The sequence below is a fragment of the Argopecten irradians genome, chromosome 16, assembly GCF_041381155.1.
Source record: "Argopecten irradians isolate NY chromosome 16, Ai_NY, whole genome shotgun sequence".
NCBI classification, from domain to species: Eukaryota; Metazoa; Mollusca; class Bivalvia; order Pectinida; family Pectinidae; genus Argopecten; species Argopecten irradians.
In genome coordinates this window covers 20542653-20566536 of record NC_091149.1, presented here as the reverse complement: position 1 = coordinate 20566536, position 23884 = coordinate 20542653, and the positions used below count along the sequence as shown (strand labels likewise).

General features: G+C 34.9%; 3 protein-coding genes across 3 annotated transcripts; 2 read left to right on the top strand and 1 right to left on the bottom strand.

The window, feature by feature from the left end:
- Positions 1 to 328: 328 nt before the first annotated feature.
- Positions 329 to 4908, bottom strand: LOC138310259 (uncharacterized). Its single transcript, XM_069251390.1, has 5 exons — positions 4738 to 4908; positions 3169 to 3410; positions 2402 to 2528; positions 1661 to 1871; positions 329 to 992 (listed from the first exon to the last, which is right to left on the bottom strand). The coding sequence occupies exons 1-5, from the start codon at positions 4906 to 4908 to the stop codon at positions 496 to 498; spliced, it is 1248 nt and encodes a 415-aa protein (XP_069107491.1). The 3' UTR covers positions 329 to 495.
- Positions 4909 to 13416: 8508 nt separating this feature from the next.
- LOC138310078 (uncharacterized) lies at positions 13417 to 14528 on the top strand. The gene is made up of 3 exons (XM_069251220.1): positions 13417 to 13513; positions 13883 to 14213; positions 14420 to 14528. Exons 1-3 carry the CDS (start codon positions 13417 to 13419, stop codon positions 14526 to 14528), a joined length of 537 nt encoding a protein of 178 aa, XP_069107321.1.
- Positions 14529 to 15185: 657 nt separating this feature from the next.
- Positions 15186 to 22255, top strand: LOC138310077 (uncharacterized). The gene is made up of 6 exons (XM_069251219.1): positions 15186 to 15242; positions 17923 to 18066; positions 18768 to 18844; positions 19718 to 20017; positions 21182 to 21289; positions 22022 to 22255. Exons 1-6 carry the CDS (start codon positions 15186 to 15188, stop codon positions 22194 to 22196), a joined length of 861 nt encoding a protein of 286 aa, XP_069107320.1. The 3' UTR covers positions 22197 to 22255.
- Positions 22256 to 23884: the final 1629 nt, after the last annotated feature.

Genomic DNA, 23884 nt, shown 5'->3' with positions numbered 1-23884 from the left:
ACACTATCCAGTACGGCTTTATAAAATCAATAACAGCAGATACAAATTAATGTTGAAATAGAATGGCCTTAATATCAAATTTATCTTGATGTACATGTAACGTAGAACTTACAAAAACCCGAAACAGAAGGAATAATAGTGAAATTAAAATACAGTTATAGCATTAATGAAAAAATCACACTTTGACAAAACAACAAAATATTTCTGAAGAGTATTTATTTATTAACGAATACATGCAATAAAGAAGATATTCTCAAGAATGTTTCAGTTTTCTCATTTAACGAAAAAATAAGAAAAGTCATAAAAAACTGTAAATTGCTGAAAAAACATAACCAATATAAACCGGTGTTACAGGTCACCGAAAAGGGCGTCTTCTTGAAATCAAAGGAGTAACGGCAATGCCAGATATGTGATTTAATAAGATGAAACTTCCATTGTTCAATTGGAAATTATCAATCATTTTTATGACAGAGTTCTTTCTGATAGCGTTAAACACTAATCATCTATATGTTTGTTTGTGAATTCTTGTATCAGACTGGCCTGCATCTCATCTGTGATATCTGGGGCCCCGGGCATCATGTCTACAAGGGGGTAGGGCGCACTTCCGTCTGTCGTTGGGGGAGGGGCCATGTCGCCTTCCGTCGGTGGAGGAGGAGGAAGCATTTCAGAATCCGTTGGCGGAGCATGTATTCCGCCATTTGTTGGGGGAGCAGGCATTCCGCCATTTGTCGGGGGATAAGGTGGTAGTGTCATGGTAGGTGGCGCATCGAGTGGAGGATACATTGCTCCGTCTGGAGGCAACATAGGTGGTGCTGAAGGTAACGGTATCATATGATTGGAGTTATCCCCCATTGTTAACGTTTCAACAGCTGGTGGTATTCCCTCACCTTGATTTGTCTGCACAATTTCAGCTACAGGCTGCACTGTCATTTCCGGTTCCGGTTCTGTTCGAGTTGGTCTAGCCTCGTTTTGATCTTCGTCCTCACTTTCGGCTGTATAAACAGAGAACCATAGAAGGAAAATATACTTGATCACGAGAAATGGATGATACTAGTAATTTATCTTGTAAGATTTTTTAACAAGTTTTAAATTAATGGAAACTTTTTGTCATACATAAATAAACTTTCTTACTGTATTGTCCAAATTTTATAAAGTGCAGATTGCCGACAGTTTTTGTTCAACGTGAGAAGATTTTATTATTTAAATTAATACGATGGATGTAAAATGACTTAATATAATGTAAACCAACTTTCTTTCGTCGCAATTAGTTTTCATTTGATTTTTTTGCGCATATAAACATTCATAGAAATATATTACATTATAATGGGTTATATATTAATTCACAGTGGTAAACTTTCGCGAATTAACTATGATTGCGAAATCCCACCCGAAAGAAAATTAGTTTGCAGTAGATTACATAAATGATAGCTTCTAACATATTCGACCGTTTACCCCTCAGTCTGAAGGATGAAAAAGTCTCCCGACATTTTGGGTTAATGTGCAAGCCATTCAAAGGAAGGATGTAGACTAGATAATCTGCCTAACTATCAATTTTCACCACTAGACTCCGCTCATAAATACTAATTTTCGCAGCGAAGCCTAGCGGAGAGTAGAAAAATTACGACAGAAAGGATGAAAACAAATTCGGAAGTGTACTCACACTCGTACGAGTCGTCTGCTGTGCCCTCGGCGGGTACCCCCAGGATTTTAGAGTCCTCCATGAACCCCCCTCTGGTCCTGTAACCCATACATGGGACCACGACACCAGAGTTGACGCCTACCTGGAGGGCCATCACTTTGTAGGCTATAGGGGTACCGTTCACAAGGCCCAAGTCTTTAGTCTTATCGGAGGTTTCCTGCTCGCCAGACTTCTACGAAGGGAGATAACTCTAATCAGACTTTTAGAAACAATGGGCATAACTGAGGTAAAGAGCTTTGGATTTAAGTATTAGTATGCAAAAACGGACATAACGAAATAACTCGGGTGAAAACAGCAGAATGGATATTTTTCTGATCAAGTACTGCCTTTTGAAAGCACAAGCAAACGGACATAACTCTATATAGATAATCGGATATCGAAGATTGTCTTTTTAACAAAGAGGATTTTAAAAAGAATTATTATGTATGGAAAGCCTTTCGATGAATCTGTTTTCTCAGTTCTCTGTTGACCCAGTTAATATCGCAGAGTATACATCATGGCGTTCAATAGTCCTTTCCCATAACTAGGTTACCACATGGGGCCGCTCATGACATTCAACAGTCCACTGTATCTGCGTTGCGTCATGAAATTGTGTTTTGTAAACAGTGACAAGAACTATGCGATAATCAGTAACCATATAATGAGTGAACCAACATTATACGATCACTTTCATGTACAATGCAGCGATGACCATAGGCCTACCTTTTTGATCGAAGTTGTCTTAATTTCAGCATCTCCAGCTAATTTGACGATGGACTGGACGACACAAATGACATTCTTCTTATCTTGGATAACCTGTTGCACCCACGGATGGTCCAAATTTATTTTCCTTTAAGAATAAAAGTTTAATTATTCAATAAAATATATACTTATTCAAAGCAAGGGACATCAAATGCATCACATCAGCAGTTAGATTCCGCAGTAATCGCTTCACCTTGTATGCAACGTACACATATGTATGTGTATTATATTACGTATTTTGTGAGACTGCATTATAATAGTATTTATCGCCTTTATTTGAGAGTACTGCAGAGAATTACATTTCCCAATGATTTTAAAAGCTTTAGACAGATCTCCGAGTCTCCTAAATAACATTTATGTGTCAGATGTTGTATCATAAATTAAAGTCTCTTAGATAGAGAAGATGCCCCGAATTTTATTGCCTCTTACACCCTGCGACTTGTTCAATTCTTGAGGTTTCTATAATAAGTTTTGTATCAATGAAAAGTCTGTACCTCAACGTTTTCAAGCTCTTTCGTAAAAATACAACATACATATATACGTTTGTTTCTAAAGTTGACATTGAAATAAGTTAAGGAGAGAGGACAATTATAGAATGAATAGATGTAATGGAAGGGATGTGCACCATTATCATATAACATTTCAACAGAATAGGATCTTGGTCTCACTGGCCTTCATCCAGCGGAATGATGAATGTGAAGAATTATTAAAATGTCATTATCACATACTTGCCGCGAAGTTTTCTGTATATTTTATTAGGGTTGATCTTATCCATCACGGTCTGCCCGACGTTTGCTTCGATCTTCACTCTGTCCTTTGGAGAAAGAGTTTTGTCACCCAGATCAGACAAAATGGCGCGGCCAATTTTACCGTCAAGATTCATCTCTAAGTCTCTGTTCCAGCTACAGAAGTCCGTAGTCTTTTTCTTAATTTTCATTTTTGTTTTGTAATTTACTAAAATATTTTTCACCTGAAACAAATAGGAAAGAAATTGTCATTGAGAGTAAAATAAGCGTTGTCAGGGGGAATAACTCCTAATATTCTACTCACTTGGTGGCGTTGTCATCACCTAGTGTTAGTTCTTTGCTTGACGGCGTCATTATAACTTGTTAATAGTCTATAAATATACATCTTAATTTGCTGTAATTTATGATTTATATGTGAAGTCTCAATAATTAATTATATGATAACATATTTATGTCTCAATGGTTATAAGTGGAACTTATTCAAAATAATCATTACACAAACTTAAAGTCTTAATATTAGAATTACAAAAGCTGTTTTCATCACAACTGTCAAAAAGCTAAGACATCAACAGACCAACAGGACCTTTAGACCACGCCAGAAAGCGGGTATAGAATGACATTGCTCTTTGGACGATACATGTATTTTGTACGTTGGCGCTTTGGTGTAATAGCTTTTTGGTGTGTAGGAGTTTTGGGTTGTTGACGCTCAGGACTGGGGCGACAACGCTTTCTAATTTCGGTTGGAAAACGCATCAAAGCAACAAGGGAATGCGCTACAGTCGTAATTAAGAACTATGTATTCCATGCTAGTTTCTATGGGTAGTATGTCGCAGCCTTCCGAATCACTAAAAGGACCAGTGACCCACCAATATTTGTTACCTACCTTGGAGTCGTACGCTATGTACACATATGACCCAGGACCAGTGCCCCTCCCGTCTCTGTTACCTACCTTGAAGTCGTACGGTGTGTACACATATTTGACCCAGGACCAGTGCCTCTTATCTCTGTTACCTAACTTGAAGTCGGAAGGTGCGTACACATATTTGACCAAGGACCAGTACCCCTCCCATCTCTGTTACCTACCGTGAAGTCGTACGGTGTGTACACATATTTGATCCATAACCAGTGCCTCTTATCTCTGTAACCTAACTTGAAGTAGGAAGGTGTGTACACATATTTGACCGAGGACCAGTGCCCCTCTGTTACCTACCTTGAAGTCGTACGGTAAGTACACATATTTGACCCAGGACCAGTGCCCCTCCTCTGTCTCTGTTACCTATCTTGAAGTCGGAAGGTGTGTACACATATTTGACCCAGGACCAGTACCCCTCCCATCTGTTACCTACCTTGAAGTCGTACGGTAAGTACACATTTTAGTACATTTGACCCAGGACCAGTGCCCCTCCTCTGTCTCTGTTACCTATCTTGAAGTCGGAAGGTGTGTACACATATTTGACCAAGAACCAGTGCCCCTCTGTTACCTACCTTGAAGTCGTACGGTGTGTACACATATTTGACCCAGGACCAGTACCCCTCCCATCTGTTACCTACCTTGAAGTCGTACGGTGTGTATACATATTTGACCCAGGACAAGTGCCCCTCCCGTCTCTGTACCACGACTTGTAGGAGCTCTATACTGTTGGCATGGATAATAGTTTCTATGGGAACCAATCTCTCAGTCCCCGTACTTCTAGTGAAGTTGTCACATATCGCCCGAAACATCCTGGTTCAGACAAAAATACTTTGAATGGAAAAATAGCCTTTTTAATTTGTTTTGCCTAATTTATATATAGGGGGGGGGGGGGATAACAAAAACAAAAGCAAACACAAAGAAACAAAAAAAAGGAAAATAGAAAAACCCTTATGTTGTAGGCAGGTTTAGTGGACGATATCTAAACTAGATGGATATGATTCATTATCAAATTATCCGAATTATCAAGAAACATGTACGTTAATTTTGAAAAAAATGCAGTGTTGTGATGAATATGATACTGAAAATAATTCATTGAACGTTGTACCATAGAGAACAGAATTCATAATCGATTTTTTTTTTTTGTTATACTGCATACATTTTCTGAACGGAAACCAATGTAGCTATAGTTTAGTCTCAAATAACCACATAATACAACAAAACCACATAATATAACATCAAAACCGCATAATATAACGACAAAACCACGTAATATATTTAAGATTTACCTTATGCGGTTATCTTTGATTTATTACATTGTTGTCTCTATATTATGTGGTTTTGTCATTATATGATGTGGTTTTGTCTTTATATGATGTGGTTTTGTCTTTTTAAGATGTGCTTTTGTCTTTATATGGTGTAATTTTATCATTATAGTATGTACACACACCAATATATTATGTGATCCTTTCTTTATATCGAAACACCAATACATCAAACGTTTTAAACCGACACACCTTCAAAACGCGTCTTCTCTCGAGAAATTTACAACAGTATTTTTCTCAAACATTGAATGGTATTACTTGTACACAAATGCTACAAAACATCTCGAGTTTACCGATTGTTATTAAAGTATACAACACTCAAACTTCATAAATCGACCCGAAGTATCACAATTTACTGCAAAAGAAAAAAGCAAACAGGAAATATCAAACTAAACGATAGTGTTTCAACAGACAATCTTTGCTATGCTTATGTATAATAACTTTATTATTTACATTCAACAGTCTTTTCTTAAATTTTTTTGTGCGCGGATTAAATCTGTGTCAATTGGTCAAACAACGACCCCAGATATTTAGTTACAACTGAATCATTCAAACGTTTTATATATTGATGTTTCGATATAAAGAAAGGACCACATAATATATTGGTGTATGCACATAATATAATGACCAAACCACATCATATAAAGAAAAAAACACATAATATGAAGACAAAAACACATCTTATAAAGTCAAAACCACATTATATAAAGACAAAAGCACAACATATAAAGACAAAAGCGCATCATATAACAACAATACCACACAATATAGCGACAAAACCATATAATATAGCGACAAAACCACAGATTACAAAATCACATGGAAGCAAAACCACATGATATAACAACAGAACCACATGATATAACAACAAAACCACATAAATAACAACAAAACCACATGAAATAACAATACAAACCATAACAACAGAACCACATGATATAACAACAAACCACATATTAACAACAGAACACATATATACAAACAACAACCACATAATAAACGACAAAACCCACATAATACAACAACACAACAACATAATAACACAAAACATAATACAACGCAAAACTACATAATATAACAACAGAACCACATGATATAACGACAAAATCAAATAATATAACGCCAAAACCACATAATATAACAACAAAACACCATTATATAACAACAGAACCACATGACATAACAACAAAACCACATGACATAGCAACAGAACCACATGATATAACAACAAAACCACATATTATAGCGACAAAACCACATATTACAAAATCACATAATATAACTACGAAAGCACCTAATATACAAGCAAAACCACATGATATAACAACAGTACCACATGATATAACAACAAAATCAAATAATATAACAACAAAACACCATAATATAACGACAAAACCACATGATAAAACGACAAAACCACATAATTTAACGACAAAATCAAATAATATAATGACAAAATCACAATAATATAATGTATTAAAGATTTACCACATAAGACAGCTATGGCTTTCTATACAAGTCAAACAGTCACGTGATAATTGCCTTACGTCTGATTTTCTATTACAGCATTTTTAATCTACATAATATCAATTCTAGAATGTATAAAGAATATCGGAAAGGATTGCTGATTGAACTTGAGACCCGAATTCTGGTCATATTTTTGTTGCAAATTTTGCATTATTATTTATTGTGCATATTGAGAATATGTCCAGTACAATTTTGCAGTAAGGATACGACCAAAATGCGAGTCGCAAATTCATTCAGCAATTTTACTTTGAGAGGATAATGTGTGTAAGATAGTTATTTGTGGAATCTAATTCGAAGTTTTTGATCACATTTTTAATATAAGCCAAATAAGGAATTTCATAATACACTAGATATGCTAATACAATCTTGTATTCAATTGGTATCTCAAATATGAACGAATGAAGAAAATATGTGGACAAAAGAAAAACAATAAGTACATTATGATCACCGTACATACCTTATTGCCAAACTTAAAACATTTGTTAATTTGTGATCCAAACTTGAAGTGGTCGTCAAAATTAATACTGATTATTATCTCGCAGTACTATGGCATCTTCACTGATAGTGATCAATGACTGTCAACTTCCGGAAATAGTTCGTTTCCGGTAGCCGATTATTTCCTCCGTGTATTAGCGCTACATTACCATATTAACACAGTGTAGTTTAGCGTATGTGAGGAATTTTTGATATACCAACATTGTATGGTCGGTAAGTAAAGAGGCTGTAGATTCGTCCTGCATTCTTGGTACATACATGTACTGCCAGATCGGATCATAATTATGTTTGTTTGTTTGAGTTTTACGGCCCATCGACAACTAAGGTCAATTTGGGCCAAACTACAAGTCATACGTTAATATCATTGAACCAGACAGAATATAAACAATGATTGCATCAAAAAGATCTGGATAAAAAAGGCAAATAAGAAATAAACACGGATTGTAAATGTTGATTTTATATAAAGATTCATGGGATCAAAATAGTTTTGGCTAAATCACATAAGAAAACTCATAATAAAAAGGCGACTAAATTAGGGATATTGTTTTTTACGCCTCTACCTTGACACCTTCACTTCTGATCTTGTTTTAAGCATTCGAATCTGCGAGGAAAGCATAAGAGGTCTGGGTGTTATTAGTTTAACGTCCTATCAACAGCAAGGGTCATGTAAGGAGGTGCCAGGTTTTTTGGTGGATGAAAGCCGGAGTACCCGAAGAAAACCAACCGCCAGCGGTCAGTTCTTGGCAACTGCCCCACATGGGTTTGAACTCACGACCCACGACTGTTGTGGTAATATGACGAGACATCTTAACCATTCGGCCAATGCAGCCCCGGAAAGCATGTCAGGTCGAGTATATACACCATAATCTTAATAAAATTTGATCTGACTTTACTTAGAACCAGTAAAACACTGGAAATTAAAAAAAATGAAATATTGCACATGCAAGTCTGAATCTCTCCTTTTGCAAACTGTAATAAACTGTACAGCCGGGTTATTTTACTTGTCGTTCTTTCCATTTCAAATAGTACCAACTAACTGGCTCATTTCACAAGAACGGTGGGAGGACCTGAACTTGAGGACAAAGAAGATAAAGGTATGCTGGGATGTGAGGAAGGCTCTGGGTTCGGTCCCCTGGCCGAGACACACCTAAGTCTATAAAAGTGGTAGTTTCTGCTCCTGCTTAACGTTCAGCATCCAGGGAGTGGGACGACTGGTTAGCCCATTCTTAGTATAATGTGACCGGATGGGTTGTGTTGCTTGGTGTCTTCGGCGGCATGCTTCAGTGATATAGCACTATAAAAAGGGCAACAGTTCCACTATACAAGAAGACACAACATGAATATACCACAGTCTCCCAAAACACGCACCTCACACAACATACACGCAAGCACTGCATACATGGGAGGCCGTCCTTACATGACCATAGCTGTTGATAGGACGTTAATTAATCATACAAACAAACAAACAAAATTGAATAAGCGGCCCAATGATTTGAAAACAGAAAGTTTTTCATAAAGTGCGAACTTTCACAGGTTCAAAATGAATGAAAAGGATTAATTTTAATTTGTGGGGCCGCGGTGGCCGAGTGGTTAAGATGTCCCGACATATTACCACAAGCCCTCCACCTCTGGGATGCGGGTTCGAGGTACTGACCGCTGGCCGGTGGTTTTTCTCCGGGTACTCCGGCTTTCCTCCACCAACAAACCTGGCACGTCCTTACATGAGCCTGACTGTTAATAGGACGTAAAACTAAACAAACAAACAAAAACGGGATGGGTTAAAAGTTAAATGACAAGAATAGGTATTCCGCTTTCTCGTGTATATTCATTATATTGGAAGTGTTTAATAATAATTGATAGACCTTGGTATCAAATCACATTAAAAAAAGGTGGAAACATGACATATCCTTTATTTATAAATACAGTGAGCGTATGTTGCAAAGAGTCTTTTGTATCAAGAAAGAATTTAGAATTGTATCTGTTACCCGTCAAAGACGACTTAATTATGGACCATAAATACTTTTCTTCCTAACTCACTTTCTGAAATGAGTGAGATGCGATGTGTTGCGTTGTCTGGGTGTATGTGTATATTGGGAGGTTGCGGTATATTCGTGTTGTATCTCTTTGTAATAGTGGAAACTTTAAACCTTTGTCTTTTTATAGTGCTATCTCACTGAAACATACCGCCGAAAATACCTAACACCTTTGTTTGATTGAATTATGTATGTGTCGTGGTGCGTGTATGAAGTGCTTGTTGGTTGTGTGTTTTGGGAGACTGTTTAATATCCATGCTGTGTCTTCTTGTAAAACGGAATTGTTGCCATTTTTATAATGATATCCCACGAAAGCTTGCCGCCTAAGACACCAAACACTTCAACCGGTCACATTATACTGACAAACGACAAACCAGTCGTCCCACTTCCTTTATGCTGAGTGTTAAACAGAAGCAGAAACTGCTTTTATAGACTATGGAGTGTCTCGGCCAGAGGACATAACCCAGAGCCTACCTCGCAGGAACTAGCGCTCATTCGAAGGCCAAAAGTAAGGTGGTGTCAAGGTAGAACGAATATATGTACCTAGCCTACTATACCTTTGACCGGGTACGAAATGTTGCCCATGTGTTCTAGTAGAGCAGTACCAAAGAAATCACTCGGGCGCAATTTTCGATACTTTTTGTAGGTTTCCAATTATTCTACGCGTATACATGCATTTATATATTATTTTTGTCCAAAACAAACCAGCCCTGCAGGTAGGGCGTTAGAATTGTACCTGCTGCCCCTATTGCATGATCGTAAAAGGCGACTAAATTTAGGATCTTATCTTTTCTATTCTTCCTAACTGACTTTATCCTTCCTAATGCCTCCCTTGGCACCGCCTCACTTTTGGCCTTTAGTTGAGCGTTCGCCCCTGTGAGGTAGGATCTGGGTTCTGTCCCCTGGCCGAGACACACCAAAGTCTATAATAATGGTAGTTTCTGCTCCTGCTTAGCGCTCAGCAAAAAGGGAGTGGGACGACTGGTTCGCCCGTTGTCAGTATAATGTGACCGGGTGGGGTGTGTTGCTTGGTGTCTTCGGCGGCATGCTCCAGTGATATAACACTATAAAAAGGGCAACAGTTCCACTATACAAGAAGACGCAACATGAATATACCACAGTCTCCCGAAACACGCACCTCGCACAACATACACGCAGCACACCGCATACATGGGAGGCCGTCCTTACATGACCATAGCTGTTAATAGGACGTTAATTAATCAAACAAACAAACAAACCAAAACAAACATAACTACTGTACCATTCTTAATATCTAACTTCCCGCTCACAAAACGTGAAAATAACATTTTGTAGACTTGCCGTATGAATGACCTTCAGAAAGACCTTCATGTATAACGTTAACCTACCCCATTTGGTACACGACCTCATTTTGTTTTTCAAAATATGAATAAATGGCTCTAAAACATTCGTGATTGAATTGCGTCAAAAATGCTTTTGTGACGTCATGATGTAAACACAAACGGTCATTTCAACGTCAATATTGCGGTATGCAGCTATCCAGATTACCTTAGACAATGCACTGAAATGGGTAAGTATGCGTAAAATGTTGTTGCGTGCCTTTCCCACATTCGACGACTATTATACAATGCCTTTTTATATGTTTCGAAACACATTTAACATTTCACATGCTACTTTGTATTCCAAAAATTATTTCCTGGTCGTTTTAAGCTGATATACCTTCTAAAATTATCACACGAGCCTTTTGAATGTGCTCCGTCTACAAATGGAACTTCCCTGCTTCGCCATTGCTATAGACCTTGATGTGCGCTTTTGATTTGTTTGTTTGTTTGATTAATTAACGTCCTATTAACAGCTATGATCATGTAAGGACGGCCTCCAATGCATATGGTGTGTTGTGTGTATGTTGTGCATGTCGAAAGTTGTTCTCTAATATACAAGAACATGCAGGTGCTTGACCAACAAATCCGGCTTTCAGATGATGTTATAAGAGTTATTTCCCTTCTACTATGATTTAAACTCAAGGGAGAATGTGATAGGTTAATCTACATAAAATCCGAATTTCAAAAATCAGCGATGAATAGATGATTTCTCAATTTATTTACTATACAAATCAGTGGATTTTAATCCAAAAAAAATGAATTTGAGCAAAATGCCGGATTTCCAAAATATTTTGTTCTGCTTTTATTATATGTTTACACTGTTTATCCATATAGAAGGAATGGGCAAAAGTACTGGGACATCTCATATCTTTATTAGCTGAAAGTGTAGACAATACTCTAAAAATGTTTTTAATTTTGCTGAAACTTGTCTTTATACGAGATCCGGAAAATCCAAAGAAAAAAAGTAAAAATGCACGAAATATATATATAGTAAAAATATGAGGTGTCCATTCTTTGTAGTTCACAAGAATAAACTGAATACATAAGGATCTTTGCGCCCACCAGACTGACTTAAATTTTCAATATCAGAAATAGTTACATGTACATGTCAGCCATAGACTCATAAATGCAATGTATAACCTAACAAGGCTCCTAGAGGAACCTACATATAAGATAGGATAAACAGTCATAGGTCGGTAGTTTTTCCCAGGTACTCCCAGTTTCCCTCCACCGCCTGGTACATCTTTAAATGACATGTGTTGTTAATGAGACGAAAAACAAAATAAATGCTGACTTAAACATTGAATACTTTTATTTAAAGCTAAATACAGAAAATGTGACACAACCAATTTCAAAAAAATGTTCTAAATGATGTGAAAAGAGGTGTTCCCATACGCCGTACAGCTGTTAAATATAATGTCCCTCATATGACTTTAAAGAGGCATGCCCATGGATTGAATAAAGGAGGACAGCTTGTACGTGTTCTGTCAAAAGATGAAGAAGAATATCTCGTCACTAACATAAAGTACTGCCAAGAAAGGTCACTCCCATTGACGAGAAAAATGATAAAGTTATTCGCATCTCAGCTTGTAAAAAGATCAGAGAGGGAAAGTCCTATTGGGCCTAGTAGTCCTTCCGACAAATGGATCAAGAAATGTCTAGAAAGGCACCCAGAGCTTCATATGAGGAAGCCTCAGACAATAGATGGGGGCTGCGTCAGGATGGCAAATCCTACAGTCATGTCTCAATACTTTTCCCTCCTAAAGGGATCAACCAACTAAATAAAAAAAAGACCTTCGAAATGGCCCCTGTGTATACAAGATTGAGCTCAGGATAGAATTTTAACCCGGCCGCTGATTGACTGGCTAATTATGAATTTCAAAAGTAAACATGTTTTCTGACAGGTAATTATTCCTAGATAACCATGATATGAATTTTGAAATTCATATTGAGATTTAGGTTCAAAATATCAACTTTGATAATGAATAGGTAAAAACATTAGAATTTCAGGATTTTTTAGTGCAAAATGCGCCTGATTTCAATAAAGCTACCCTGGTTGGAGTTTGAGCAGAAGGACCCAAACTTTTTTTTCTATTTAGTGTTATATGAGAAACTAAACTTTAATTATAGAACACAATAGCTAACTAATATTCCTTTGTTTTAATAATACAGTACAAAACTTTAACAAAGTTTAACACTGTGGTCTATGTAAAATTATTTAGTTGGCTGCTCTCTAAAGCAGACAGTCGATAAACTAGGTGAGACCTTTTGAAAATCAAACATAAAATAAATTCATTAAAACTTATAATAATTAAATATCACCAGTTTGATGCTTGAAATGCATTTGTTAATAATGTCTATGTATATTCTCTATTTTCTTATTTTTATTAAAATAAAAAAATATCCTAATGAAATTAAAAATGAATAATCACATAACAAAAGAGCAGATAAATAGATCTGCATATTCCATTATTAACATTTTGGACAGTATACAAGATTTGTATAAATCTGATGTCATAATGTAACTTCTTTGCAATTTCAATCTACAATTCAGGACTTGAAGACAAACCAAACCTAATATGGACGAGACTGGTTTTGGTAAAGGTGTTGTTGTCCAAGATAAAGTATGTGTCACCAATGGAGGAGCCTATACAAGACAGGTTTCAACAGCGACCCGTACAACAGCTGTTGTATGTGTGTCTGGTGATGGGAAGGTGCTTCCGTCCATGGCCATTTTTAAAAATCATTTCCTGGCGGATCCTACAGAGATGGTAATTAAAAAAAATGGAAAACAGTATATATACATATATACAATTTCATGAATTCTTACTGCAATTTGTACTGAATATCTTCTCATAATCATTGCACACAATAAATATTCAGCAAGAAATTTGAAAAGATCCAATCTTTGAGTCATAAATTAACTCACCAATTATGTTAAAAGTAGCTGAATAATACAGTGTAACATACAACATTTTGTTACTGATACTTACTGTTTTGAGTTGAAAATGCAAATTACTTTATTATAATAATTTTCAATTACAGGTATACCTGAGGAATGGCTTTTCGGAACATCGCCTAATGGCTACATGGACGGCGAGCTATTTATAAAATTGTTGGACCATATTTTTTTGCCACATGCTGCCAAACAGAGGCCTATCCTCCTTATCATGGATAACCATGTGTCCCATATTTCACTAGAAGCAATAGAAAAGGCCAGAGCAAACAGGGTTGAGCTCCTGTCTTTGCCCCCACACACAACACATATGTTGCAGCCCCGTGATGTTGCGTTATTTCGACCACTTAAAAAGAGTGTGTCAGATTTGTCCACAACATTGGGTTATGCAAATCCAAACTTGATTATCGGAAAGGGCCGGTGAGCTGAAAAATAGTATTTTTAAGCTAAAAATTAAAAAAAACCATTTCCTGTAATAATAGAAATATAAAAAATACATTTACAGTAAAAGAAAGCCACAAGCTACAACCTTACAGACTTTAAAATAATAACTGGTATTGAAACATTTACAAAATGTTTTACATAAATTTTAAAAGAAAACTGACGTTTGTTTCTTTCATTTACAGATTTGCCCAGGTACTCCGCAGTGCCATTGAGCAGACATTTACCCCTAACAAGATCAAGACTGCGTTCAGAAATTGTCCCACTGGATTCCAATGCCATCGACAAATCTAGATTGACTCCTTCTGATAGTGATTATGCCTATCCAAGGCCTGGGCCAGGGGGAGACAATCTGGATTTGTCTCCATTGTGCGAATCATGTGGGCAATTCGTTCATGGCCATCCACTAGTAACACAGGGACTTATCCAAAAGGAATTGGCAGACATATTTGTTCCCATTATTGGTCCTCTAAATAAATTTTAAAAAACACAAGGATTCTAACAAAATCAAGAGTTTTAACAGGTAGTTTACAATGTCTCCAAGTGTAATCCTAGATAAATGATAGATGAAGTTAACAGCAAATTTTATCAAAGTTTTTTCTTATTCAAAACAACCTTTATACATATTTCAATTGTTAATATCACATTCCTCTTAATATTACATTGTCTACCTGATAAATGAAACAGAGTTATCTGCCCTTGTGGGTACGTATTGATTGTGACGTCATGTGTTTACGAGCGTAATGTCATATTTTTCGGAAAAAATGACTTAAATTGTGGTCACAAAATAATGATGTCACAATGGATACCTACCCGCAAGGGAGCTAACTCTGTAATATACAAAGAGGCAATATAATCTATATTGTATTTTGAGTTTAAAGAGATGGTTAGGTCAATGCTATCATTCATTAAACATGAAGTGAGATCTATGCACAAATTAAAGAAACAGAAATGACCGAAACATCAAAACCAAAAGCACCAAAGAATGCCAAACAACCAAAAAAACATGTAAGTTAAATAAACCAAAGCATTCTAATTATTTGTAAGTTAAATAAAACCAAAACAATCAAACAAATATTACAGTGGTATGTATGTAATTAAACAGGATATTTAATGTTAAATTTATAGTTTTTTTATTGATAAATGAATCAATTAAAGTAAATTGGATTAAGTCAGAAAAATAACCATTATTTGCCATAGATAGAACACACAATGTAAATAAAGATATATATATATATATATATTTTATAATCTTTATATTAAAGATGCTCCACCGCCGACAAATGGTATTTTTTCTTTAGTTACACTTTACACAATTACCGACAAGGAAAAGTCTGAGCTTATAATTTTACTTCAAGATGAAAACATTAAAAATAATTAATTGCATCCCTAAAAAAAACATGTGGCACTATGTCTTATATGGAATGAAGTTCTGATTGTGCATGTACTAAAAGCAAAATTAATTATTTTAAATTATTGAGAATGCGTGAGAATCCATCTATATATAGGGAATACATGGACCGCAGTCTCCCAAAACACGCACCTCGCACAACATACACGCAGCACACCACATGCATGGGAGGCCGTCCTTACATGACCATAGCTGTTGATAGGACGTTAATTAATCAAACAAACAAACAAAGTCTTAAAATATAAGCTGTATTTTGGCAAGGGTTATGACAAAATGGTCGAGCCTCGGCGAGTCACTTTTATCTTTCTGTTCCGGGCAGAAGGAATCAATGGAATAGATTTTTCTCTCAGTTTAATTAATATATTACATTGTATGTAAAATAATTGTATGATTGTGAGTTACAGAAAAAAAATATATTTTGTGTTGAGTATTCATTTTAGTTGTAACACAATTTATACTCGTAATTTATTACATCATTTTATTCTTTGCGATGTATCTTAGAGGACCAAATACACTGATGAGATGTAGCGGAACTATTCGGACATTAGGTTGACCACTCTCCGTACGTTGTACTCATGTTTATTTTGCCATATAGGTGTGTATTGTATACAAGGAATATATCTGACCAGGTAAATCTATACATGATGGAACCTAGACAACAATGGACCAGGCCAAAACAGGTACGTAAATAAATTTCATTATCTTTGAAGTCAAGTTTTGTTAAAATTAAATTTATATAAAAATAAAAGAAATTAGGATGCGATTTTAGTGTAAAACGAAACAACAAAGAAGGAAACCTAAACATGGTGTACACACGTAACTATAAACAGAAAATTGCAAAGTACAGCTCAGGTGTTTTACTGTATCATTATGAAAAAAGTATCATGATGATAATTTTATTTATTATAAAACGATTATATAACCTTTGGTTTCTCTATATTTAAGTAGATAAATTATAACACCGAAAATAATCAAAATATTAGAACTGGAATCACAAATAAAACATAAACATATAAATATATTTGCTGTTACTTGTTATTTTTTCAATACAACATCAAAACTACTGTCAGTATTGATTGATGGTGTTAGAATACCGCATTGTAGAGTCCTAAATATCACTAATGAGTATTTGAAGGAGGGACTAACTCTAATATTCAGATTAAATTTCAATATTTTGGCTTTCCTTTTCTGAATTTCGGTTTTATTCTCTCTCAATGACGTTCTGTAACATAATAAGTCGGATGTATAATGCAAGTTTTAGTTTAAATATGCTGATAATCTTAGAATGAATGTTTATTTCTTTTGTGTCTATGCACAAGTTGTATTGTCCGAGGCCAAACACTGTATATTTTTTACAACCCTGTAGATATTCACTGTCCGAGTAGATTTTTGTGCCATCACACCTTTATACACCTGGAATATTCAATAAACCTGCCAATTATCGGGCAGTGCAGCCATCGATCATCTGTGTACTGATAGACATTAGACACACCTGTAGGACGATGATGACGTGTCTAAGACAGGGACAGTCCCAAACAAGATCGTATACGAAATGCAAGAGACAGGCATTCCCTAAAATAAAATGATTTATGAGCTATTCCATGATTTTCTTTACATATCATTGTTCTATTAGTAACAGTAGTAATATGACGTTTTACTTACATTAGTTGTAATATTTGTAGACGTACTTATGTTATAGTAACGATTTTCGTGCTATTTTGAAGCATTTCAATTACAGGTGAGGTAGAACAAAAAAGTCTAAATCGCGAATTAAAATCGTTGTAAAATAATTGCTGGGCGTGAGAAGGCGAAATGAAGTCGGCCATTTATAAACAACAACCTCTGATATCTCCTTCAGTTACTAATAACATCATCATTACACGTTATTCTTAAAACATTTTACTTATACATTTTGTAATGTACCATTTTAACTTGTACATTTTCTAATTAACTATTCTATTTTAATAACATTTTGTAATTAATCCTTTTATTGTTTTAACTGATACATTTTTAGTAAACCATTCTTTTGTTATTAACCATTCTATTTTCATATATTGTACATCTATAACGTACACATTTTGTAATTAATACTTATATTTCTATAACTTGTACATTTTTTAATTAACCATTCTATTGTTATAATTTGTACATTTTGTAATAAACCATTCTTTTGTATTCAACCATTCTATTGTTATAAATTGTACATTTTGTATTTAGTAATTCTATCATTATTTGTTGTACATTTTTTAATAACCATTCTATCGTCTTGGTGTTTAGGATTGGCCAATAGATACACTCTTCCAGCACGTGCATTTATACAAAGGAGAACATCTCCCAGTCAGCGGTGCCCGGAACTATCGAAGACCACAGGTTCCGGAAGTCCCTACAACAACTGTTGTTTATCGTACAAACCGAATTCTTGTAAGACTTTCTTTAATTCTTTTAAAGAATAAGTATATGAGTTAGCACGATAGCAAAATCCCCCAATCTATTGAACGAAATACTTACTAATATTAAAAACAAAATGTCCGAAACTCATATAATTCTTGTTTCAGTTATTTAATCTCGAATAAAGTTTTATCAAACACTCCTTTAGTTATCGAGCGACTCCGTCTTGCCATTTCACTATGTCACTAACCTGACATGGAATAGGCTGTTGCATCATCATATCAACTAGATTAAGTTAGCTTTCGAGAAGAAAATTGCTGCCTCACTTGGTTTCTACTTCAAAAGGTTACACACAAAATATGTGTTCTTGTAGATATTTTAAATTTAATGAATCTTTCACTTGGCTCGAAAAGGAAAAAAATACCACCACCCCCCAAAAAAACCACAAAAAAAAACAAAACAAAAAAAAACCTTTATACTCGTACCTGTTATATCATACGAATTGACTATACATAAAATGCCAAATTATTGTATGGAAATTAACATTAATTTTTTATATTTAAAAAAAATCTGATATTGATAATAAGTATACAATTAACGGTAAGCAAACAACCTTTGAGACTCAGGTTATCAAATTCGTTTTACAGTTAAGGCTTTAAAATTTAAATTCGTTTCGGATTTGTAGTCTGCCTTTTATTATCTCCTATTATGGTAATATCTGTTCTTTGTTACAGATAGCACTACTGATATTTTTCATCACGACAACAGCGGTCGCTGTCGCTATTTTGTTATTAAGAGAACTAAGTCGAAAGTGAGTAAAAATAACAGGAAACTTAAATATTTCATGACATTAAATGTGATTTTTAAATAACTTTGTCTTTATTGAACACGTGTTAAGTAAGTACATACTATAAGTGAATAATAACACTGATTATGTTTTCGTTTTGTTTTGTTTTTCGATCTCCACAACAGTTCAATCCCACGACAGTTAAATGTACACATCTCAAATAGTTAACCTTCATTCCGTCTTTTCATATGACAGAGTTAGCTCATTTAAATGTAGACATCAAATATTATGTCATTATTTTGTGAGCGCATTTCACGTCTTTTTCTCCGAAAAGTATGACGTTCCGCTCGCAAACGCCTGCTATCACAATCAAAACCTACCCACAAGGACAGATAAATCTGTAAAATGGAAATACAGAAAACTACAATTGCCATCACTTTCGCAACAAGTTTAGATAGATAAATGATTGCCGATTCGTCTTACTCTATATTTGCATTTTACAAAGTTATCTGTCTTTGCCATTAGGTATTGATTGTGACTTCATGTGTTTGCGAGTTTAATGTAATACTTTTCGAAGAAAACGACGCAAATCACGAAATAATGAGGTAACAATCGATGCATATGCAGAAGGGAGCTAACTCTTTAACATGTAAAGACGGGATATGTTTTTCGGCGTCGTCCTAATTACCGCTCATTACATGGTTAAATATAACTACATGACGCGGAATATAGTGACATCAAATTTGCATTTGAATATAAATGTACTTACGTTTGAATTTTTAGTCATAAACTTTTTTTAGTTTATGAAATTTTATGGATATTTTAACTTAAATTATCACCACACCGTTTTGATAACTGTTTTGAAATGGATTGTTGAACAAAACTTTTATTCTACAGAGAACCATACGTACCAGGGAAAGTCCGAGTGACTTCAGAGGCGTTGATGTCTGCATATCCAGGGATGTTTCGAACCATAGAAGATGAAAACGACATTATTGATACTGAACTAGATCCTAAAGACTTCAAGCCAGTGAACCGTTTTATCAACATAGATTCAACCTGTAAAGTCTCGTGTGACTCCAATTCAATCATTACACAGCCACCGGAAGTGACGTCGAATATGACAAGTATCTTACGAGACAAAAGGTCATCGAGGTCGTATGCTTATAATGCACTATATCACGGGTGTTGTGTATCGTAAGTACATTATTTTTTTCTGTTAAATTTTGTTCGATTACTGATTATACCATAATCGTATCCCTGCTGTAAGTACATGTTCTGCAAAGAAAAGAAAAACCCACAGATCTTATGGTTCCCAATTTTTAGCATTTTTTTGGTTATTTTAATTTGGTTACCATGATTTTTACAGGCTCACAAAACCACAAAAAGCTGACCTGTCCAAAAATGAACTCTGCATAACAATTGCAAATGTTGTGTAGATTAAAAATATATATACTTTTATATAGATGTCATTTAAGGTTAAAAAGCAGTGTGTACATAATTAAAGCCTGCACTTTATTTTGCTGAATTTTTCAAATCTACTGTACACTGCCACCATAGATTACAAGGTCAAGGGGAGTAACTCGTACGTGACAATTTAATTGACTAAGAACACGGAATTCGGCAATCCGGAAAACTCGTAATCCGGACGGTTTAGGCTGGGAACGAAGGTGTCCGGATTATCGAGGGTCCACTGTATAAGCATCGAACGAGCACAGTTTTGATTTAGGACTAACTTAATTGAATAAATATTTGTTTTATGGGAATATAACACACACAAATAGGGTATACCCCGAGGCGTGTTACGATTGGAGTACATCATAGTTTGTGTTATATCTCCGTAGCATAACAAATTTCTCCAAGCTACCCTTATAATTTAACCTAGTCCTGTGAAATGCATCAGCCAATCATAGGCGACGTTACAAACTGTGACGTTATTTTTGATGTTATGGGATGATAACATAAATGTTTAAGCCTATCAAAATGCTCGTTATAAGAGAGATTAAAATACTATGGTATACCGTATTTCTTTAATAATCAACGGTCTTAGACTGTAACGATTAGTAACTCTAAATCATTGTATTTCCATGCACATAGTAGTTGTCTATGATAACCTTCTATCATAATGGAAAGAAAACAAAAATACAAATATAAAACTTTCGAGTCTAAAAATGAGTGTGTAAACGAAATCTGTTTCAGCCTAGAGTAATGACAACTCCTGCGCACAAAACGCATTGAAAATCTTTCATGAGTGAAGTTGAAATATGACATGAAATAGAAAAAAACAGAAAGTGACCAGTAGCATTTGAATTTGCTAACTGTTTGTTGACATACGTTGTTTAAGAGTTAACTTTTTTTCAGGAATTTTTACCATATCAGTCCGAACCAATGGAAAACAAAAGAAGGATATCCTCGGACCTTGATACAACTCACAAAAACCAGACAATTTTTCCAAATTGAAAATTGCAGGTATTTATTTCTTTAATTGTGATGATAAATACAGAAAAATACAATTGGCAGTTAAATTTAAAGCATATGAAGAGCTAAACCTGACGTGGTATTTCAGGTATTTATGTGTTTGACGTTTGATGATCAAAACTCTACAAATGGTTAGACTGACTCCTCGGAACCTAAGGGGCGAAGCTAAAATGAGTCGGATTGACCAAATTCATAAAAATGACTTCATTTGTGAAACAAAATAGGCATTATATTTAAATTTAGCTGGCATCATACATATGGGTTTAAGATTCCTATAAATGGCGGTGGTTAGTTTGGCGAACGCTTTTGCACCATAACCTGAGCAATAAATACAAATACCGGTAGCATCCTTATACTATGGGGCCAAGGTTTTGTAAGCAACAGAGTTTTTAATATTGATTGAATTAACCAGGTGAGCGATACAGACACTCTGGCCTGTTTTATGTGTTTCATTCTAAACTATGACTTCGGTAGTGTCAGATTACCCTTGTGATCTACTTACACATTGCATATTACAGAGTTAGCTCCCTTGCAGGTAGGTATCCATTGTGACGTCATTATTTTTTCACATAGTTTTCACTGAAACGTATGACGTTACGCTCGCAAACACATGACTTCACAATCAATACCTATCCACAGGGGCAGTTAACTGCAAATTAATTAATATGCAAATACAGAATCGGGTATCTTAGTAGTAAAATGGTACTATTTTTCCATCCTCAGTCAGGCGCTGGGGTGTGCTGGGTGTACGTGTATGACTGATCGAGTTCTCACCACTGCTGTAGTGTTGAAGACTGACACGGAACAGACGGCGGAAACAACAATGGATGATCTGGAAATCCAAGCCTTTTATTTTGATGGTTGTTGTAAATGTGTAAATGTTGCTTTCAAGAATTAACATTTCATGGATAAGAAAACTGTTAATCAACTTCCTCTCGTGATCACTGCGTTTCGTCATTTCCGTTTGAAAACATATTGGCATGAATTTATAATTGAATGAAAATACCTTTGAATTTGTTCATGCAGAAATAATCTAGGATATCAATTCGCGGAGATAAACTTTCGCGAATTTACCTTGTTCACGAAATTTGCAAAAATAAATAGTACGCGGAAAAAAGTACCATCACCGTAACAGGTATATTATGATTTCTTTCTTAAATATTTTTTTTACATTCGGAATCTTTAATAATCACCGAGTACTGCTGGTATCACACATAGTCATGCTGTCCTACTGTAGTCTCCTACCTTCTACATCAAATTTTTTTTCTACATCAGCTTCTATTCACTTGAAAATAGAGAGTGTAGGTAGCAACGGACCACTTCTTTGTTAATTTACTTAGTTATACATTTCCAGTTTGTGATTCCAAAGTCCGATGGAAGTGTAAAATAGTTACAGTAATAATTTTACATGATAAATATCAAGGTAAAACCTTTGAAAATATTGGCTGCTATGGTAACAAAACGGAGGCCTCAGAATTAGGTGAAATTGTTACATAGAGGTTAAGAGGTATGCTGAATAACTTGGTACCATTTTCAAAAAGATTGATTTTCATAGACACAAAATTTAGGCCTCTGGTTGAAATTCAGTTATACTTTAGATATTAGTGAAAATTGGTACATATGAGTTATGAGAAATGCCGAATGAGACAGTAACAGTTTTAAATATTTTGTGGTCATTTGAACGAAAAATTCGTTTTAGATGAAACATACTTTATTTGAAAATCAAATGTAACTGTGTTTCCCTCTTTTAGCATTTTTATCTACATAAGAAAGATGGATAACCTTAATTTAAATATTTTGAGTTTGCGTTGTTGACTAATTTTTTTTCAATAATTATTTGATTTATGATATTAAGAAAGAAACTATGTGTATCACCCAAGAGCATATCTAGTTGTTAGGCTTTTTTGTACTTTTAGGGAAAATGCAAGAATAAAACTTCATGTTATTTCACAGGATTCTAATACAGCTGTTGTGCTATTATGGTATCAATGCTCAATTTTGAATTTAAAGTCATCTAGGGCAATTATTGAGTTTTTAGAGAAAAATTCTGGCTTCAAGTCAGCCTACTGATGTACTCAATCAATTATTTGTTGGTACATGTAGATGAAGTATATGAAATTCTGAACACTATCTTTGTTTGAACAATATTTTCCAACTTTGAACTTGTCATACTTGTCCCCGAAATAGACCTTATTTAGTGAGGAAATAATCATTCTACAATGTATGAACGCATAAATTTACATGACATTGGTATAGGTATATATATTTTCGTGGGGATGTACGTTGATTTTGGTCAAAAAACGAAATCCACGAAAATTAAAACCCCACGAAATTAATGATTTCACAGTAATTCCAAATGGGTATAAGATAAAGAATGACGTATCTTTTATTTTAAAAAAATAATTTAAAACTAAAAAATATGTATAAAAGATGGGAGCAAGGGGTCCCTTTGTCACATACTCAAAGTATTGTTAGAAAACATCATTTGAGGCCATTTATATCTTTTTAAAAATACTTAAAAAAAGATTATTTTGTTATGTTTGTGTTTATATATAAATTGAGCTAATTTGATTGTATTAAATGTGA